The sequence below is a fragment of the Rhincodon typus genome, chromosome 9 (genome assembly GCF_021869965.1).
Source record: "Rhincodon typus isolate 14 chromosome 9, sRhiTyp1.1, whole genome shotgun sequence".
Classification (NCBI taxonomy): Eukaryota; Metazoa; Chordata; class Chondrichthyes; order Orectolobiformes; family Rhincodontidae; genus Rhincodon; species Rhincodon typus.
In genome coordinates, this window is record NC_063340.1 from 27,974,628 (window position 1) to 27,980,139 (window position 5,512).

Genomic DNA, 5,512 nt, shown 5'->3' on the forward strand with positions numbered 1-5,512 from the left:
CCCCCTCCCTCTATTTATTTCAGAATCCCGCCTCCCCCTCCCCCATTTCTGAAGGGTCTAGACCCGAAACGTCAGCTTTCCTGCTCCTCTGATGCTGCTGGCCTGCTGTGTTCATCCAGCTCTACACCTTGTTATAACAAATTCTTGTGTTCTGTTTACAAGTGGTTTATACTCCAGCTCTATTCAAACAACTTTGTCTACAATTTAATTGTGCTAGTTACATCCATAAAGTATTAACTGCCCAATTCATTTATTCTTTCAGCCTTCATTGTCAGTTCATGTTTTCTCATTCCCTCTAGACTGTGTTAGGATTTAGTTGTATAGTAGAATTACTAGATTTCTCAAAATGGTCAAGGGGACACACACCATTCCCAATCTTAACTCAAAATCGAGATGATTGAAAGAATTCCTCAGTGTGGGGTCCAGGTTACCTTAATGGTTTTGATTCTCCTGCACAACACTGGCAGGAGTGACATCAAGATTTGAGAGAGCAAAAACTGAGGTGGATGCAAGACATCAGCATGTTCACAAAGACAGGAGCTGAAGGTGCTAGTCAGGGTGGGTGGAGTAGGAAATTGAGGGCAGAGAACTGTTTGTGGGGCCTAGAGAGTATTACTGCTCCTTTGGTCCCCAAAGAATCCTTCCAACGACTAAAACAAAGTTTAACTTGGTACCTCCTAACCATGCTCCAATTTGACACAGTCTGTACCTTCCACAATTTTAAGTATTAATCTCACTGCAGCATTAATGATATTAATGGGTCATAGCCTTCACACGAGAAATGTCACTCCAGTTAAAATAGCAGAGGGCTAAATAGCACAGCCCCCAATTGCTATTTAAGCTTCTCTACTAACCCTTGTGAACTCAATCAAAACTGGGCAGTATTAATCAAGCCAAGGTGAAGAAAAGGCAGTAGGTGAAGGTATCAAGAAAAGTTCTAGAACTGATCTGAATCAGAGTCCAGTCTTTATTCAGAACAACTGGATCCAATTAATATGTCCCAAACACATTTCAAAATGTCCCCAAGGGTAGGGGACTCCAAAACGAGACAGCGTAGGTTTAAGGTGAGAGAGAAAAGATTTAAAACAGACCTCAGGGGCAACATTTTCCTGCAGAGAATGGTGCGTGTGTAGAATGAGCTGCCAAGAGATGGTGGTGGTGGCTGATATAATTACAACATTTAAAAGGCATTTAGGTGGGTATATGAATAGGTAGGGTTTAGACAAATATGGACCAATTGCTGGCAAATAAAGACAAGATTAATTTAGATATCTGGTCAACATGGACAAGTTGGACCAAAGGGTCTATTTCCATGCTGTACAGTTCTATGACTGTATGACATGACTACTCAAATAATTTTCATAGATCATCGTAGAATTCCTACAGTGTAGATACAGGCCCTTTGGCCCAACAAGTCCACACCAACCTTTGGAGCATCCCAACCAGACCCATCCTCCTATAAACGCACCTAATCTACACATCCCTGAACACTAAGGGCAATTTAGCATGGCCAATCCACCTAACCTGCACATCTTTGGACTGTGGGAGGAAACTGCAGCACCCGGGAGGAAACCCACACAAACACAGGGAAAATCTGCAAACGCCACACAGACAGTCGCCCGAGGGTGGAATTGAACCTGGGTCCCTGGTGCTGTGAGGCTACAGTGCTAACCATTGAGCCACCATGCTGCCCAATGTGAAACGTGAACAATCCCAATGTGAAACCAAAAATCAGGTAACTAATCAATCAATCACATACATATTATTTGAATTGCTGTCGATTTCTGAAAAGCACATTTTTTGAACCTGAACAAAATTGCTGGCTAGCTATTGCTAAAGGAGGAGCCTTGTCGCACTGACACCCACTGCACTGTGACACAAGCATGTTGTTAATCAATGTTTACTTAAAGCTTCATTAATGCCTTTTTATTTGCTGCAGTGTAAAATCTGATTCTAATCTGAATTTCCTTTTAAGTTCAACACTTTGTCTATTTACATAATTCTCAGTCATCTCAGTTAGAATGGCAAATTATTCATTTCTTATCAAAAAAGACCAAAGGCAACGTGCAGCGTGGTCTGAACAGATCATTACACTCACCCAGATTTACATCCGGAAGAATTTTCTCAAGAAACTGTGACTGACAGCCATCTGGGGATAGAAAGTCGGCCAGGAGTTGGCTGTTGCTCAGTTCTGGGTGTTTCAGCAAATTCTATTAATAAAGTTGAAGTATATTAAATCAACACTCATGGTTTAAGTAGAATATTTAGACTTTAAAGACTCAATTTTCTAAATGGGTTATTCTAATCCACTTAATACAAACAAGTCAGCACTTGACTTAGAATTTACACACAACAAAAGCTAGACAACATCATTGCCAGTATACTGTTTTGAAATGTTCAAGTGAAGGATGTTCATTCACAATTAATTTCTGAATTTTGTTTAAGGACATTCTTAGATCATTATCTTTGAAGCAGGACCCCTTTTTTCTCATCTGATTCTTGGCAATATAATTCAAAACAAGTAAGTTTCCATACATAGAGACAGTAAGAACTGCTGATGCTGGAGTCAGAGATAATAGTGTGGAGCTGAAGGAACACAGCGGGCCAGGCAGCATCAGAGGAGCAGAAAAGTTGTCATTTCAGGTCAGGACCCTTCTTCAGAAATGGGGGATGGGGAAGGGAGCTCTGAAATAAAGAGAGAGGAGGGGTGGGGCTGGGGAAGGTAACTGGGATGGTGATAGGTGAGTGCAGGTAGGCAGTGGTGGGGATTGGTCAGTGAGGTGGGAGGAGCGGACAGGTGGGAGAGAAGATAGACAGGTTGAGTCAGGACAAGGTGGTGTGGATGAGGGAAGGTTGGTCATGGGATGAGGGATAACCTCATCACAACCCTTTTCTGCTCCACCATCTCGAAATGTCAGACTCCTCAGCTGACACAGGGTACAGAGTACAATGAGCAGTAATCTCCTACAATTAAATATTATTCATCAGTTCCACTGCTCTCCCTGTCAACTATTTGATCTAATCTGACCATCTGCAGCCTTGGTGTTATATTTGAGTATATGTTGACATCATCACTAAGACCGCCAATTCCCACTTGCATGACATCATTTGATTCCACTCCTGGCTCAGTGCCATTTCCAGCAAAATTCTCTCCAACACCTTTGTTACCTTTTGACTCAACTACTCTAATACACTGCTGGCCAGCATACCCAGTTCTACCACTAAACTCTGTCAAAACTCTTGCTGCCCGTCTTAATTCGTATCCAATCCTGTTCAATAATACTCCCTCAACTCGCTGACCTCCACTGACCTCTGAATAACCAACGTTTTGATTTTAAAATTCTCATCCTCATTTCCAAATTCCTCCAATGGTCTTGCCCCTCCCTATCTACACAACGTTTGTCAGTTTTATAATCCTTCAAAACATTTGCACTCCAAGACTCAGGGGGGCCCCAGACTTTGACCTACCACACCTTCAACTGCATTGGCCCTAAGGTCTGGAACTTCCGGCTACTTTCCTCATTTAGGACACTTAAAATCTTCCTCTTTGATCAAGCTTTGGCCAGCTATCCTAATCATTCCTTCTGTGGCTTGGTGTCAAATTTTGTTTTAAAATGTTTTCACCCTGTGAAGCACCTATCCTGTCAAGCATTTCAATTACTTAGCCAAAGCAAGTGAATCTTTCAATGTTTAAATTAACAGTCAAGGAGAATTATCCATTTCAAATTATTTAAAACAGTCCTTTGACCAATCATGCAGGACACAAAGTAATATTACATAACGTCAGCCATTATGTGCCTGAACATAGCCCCAGAAACTTATCTCGAACCAAAGGATGTTATGACTGAGGTTGTAGAGGTGCACTGTATTGCTCCAGTCCCACTACTTCACGAGTCACAATGTAAATTTAAATGCTTTACCCAATTACTGATAGTAAATTTTAATATTAAGTTTAGAAAAAACATTTCTGTAATAAACACAATTGATTATAAACTTATTCAAAGATTTAAATTAGATTTACAGTTTGAATCCAAATATATAAACTTTAACTCAATGAAATACGTCCACACACAAATTAAAGAAAAAATAATAAAACTTTCTCCGCAGTGATTAATTTTGAAAGAAAACACTTTGGCCAATAATTGATGGCCTTTGAAACAAAACGATAAAGCATGAAATGTTCAGTATGGCTTTCAGTTGGCCTCCTGGTACACATCATTCGGCATAATTGAACATGGACAGCTGTCAATGAAACCTTTACAGATGCAGTTCAGTCAGTAATCGTCAAGAAATGCTGTGTCAGGTTTTTCAAGAGATCAGTCTTTCAGTTATAACAATGGACCCCCAAAGAAGTTTTCACAGAAAGGCAGAGGATGAACTGGGTATTTCCATCTCACAGCCAGCTATGCCTCAAATGAATTCTCAACAATATCAAAACAGGCACAGATCTTCCTAACCACAACTCAAATTCAGCAACCATCAACTGTGGCTGCTCATTTAGCTTAAACCATGTAATTTCCAATAAGTGGTTTTTGAAAATGTCCCCTTTCGATTTAGAAAAAAGTCAGACATCTTCTCAGCACTCCAAATGAACAACTACCCCAATCCATTAAAAATTAGTCCTAAAAAAAACTAATAATGTGACCCCAGATCAGCCAACATCAGCTGGAAAATGCATTCCTTGTTTTCACTGCATTGGGAGCTATTAAAGATTTTCAGTACAATCTATTGCCCATTCCTAATTGCCTCCGACGGTAATGGTGAGCTGCTTTCTTGGGCCGCTGAAGACCAGATGGTGCAGGTATTCCAGGATTTTATCCCAGTGATGGTAAATGAATGGCAAAGTAACACACTGTCTGTCGGAATTCAGATGAGAAAGCAGATACCGTCTGCCAGCTAATAATGGTGGAAAGCAGAACATTTGGAAATCAATTAAGACACAAAGTTGCTTTGGAAGAGTATGTCTGCTGAAATGTTAATTCAACACCATCTTGCAAATCTTAGTCAGTCACATGTCAGTTATCTCCCAAGATACCGATCATTAGAAGCAAATGTCAAAGGGATATTTTTACCTCAAAGTTGAAGAATCTATTTTAATCCAAGAATTTTACTTGGAGTTGATATTGCTTTTAATCTGCTTAGCCATTTTTTTTTGTGTACAGGTGCAGAAAGTCATCTCTCAGATGCAGTACTGAAGGTATTACAGCAGGGATATACAGAGAGAAACAGACCCTTTAATCCATCTCATCCTTGCCGACCAGATATTCTAAATTAATCTAGTCCTGTTTGCCATCGTTTGGCCCATATCCCTTTAAACCCTTCCTATTCGTATACTCATCTAAATGCCTTTTGAATGTTGTAATTGTACCAGCCTCCACCACCATTACATCTATCAACTTGGAGCCAGACTAGTTTTATTTCCAAAGTAGGAAGTTACAAAATGCCACATTGACTGTCTACAAATTAGAGCGTGTGGAGAGCGTGTGGAGAGCGTGTGGAGAGCGTGTGGAGA

The 5,512-nt window shown here is 40.5% G+C and overlaps 1 protein-coding gene across 9 annotated transcripts in view; it reads right to left on the bottom strand.

Annotated features, from left to right (window-relative positions):
• snx14 (sorting nexin 14) overlaps positions 1-5,512 on the bottom strand; it is a 163,175-nt gene that overhangs the window by 46,948 nt on the left and 110,715 nt on the right. For all 9 annotated transcript variants that reach the window (XR_007262828.1, XR_007262829.1, XR_007262830.1 and 6 more), the window contains one exon: positions 2,099-2,210. Coding sequence is in view for 5 of the 9 variants with exons in the window: in XM_048600731.1 (XP_048456688.1) it covers positions 2,099-2,210 (112 nt within the window). In the remaining 4 variants the exon portion in view is untranslated. The remainder of the gene's footprint in view (positions 1-2,098; positions 2,211-5,512) is intronic.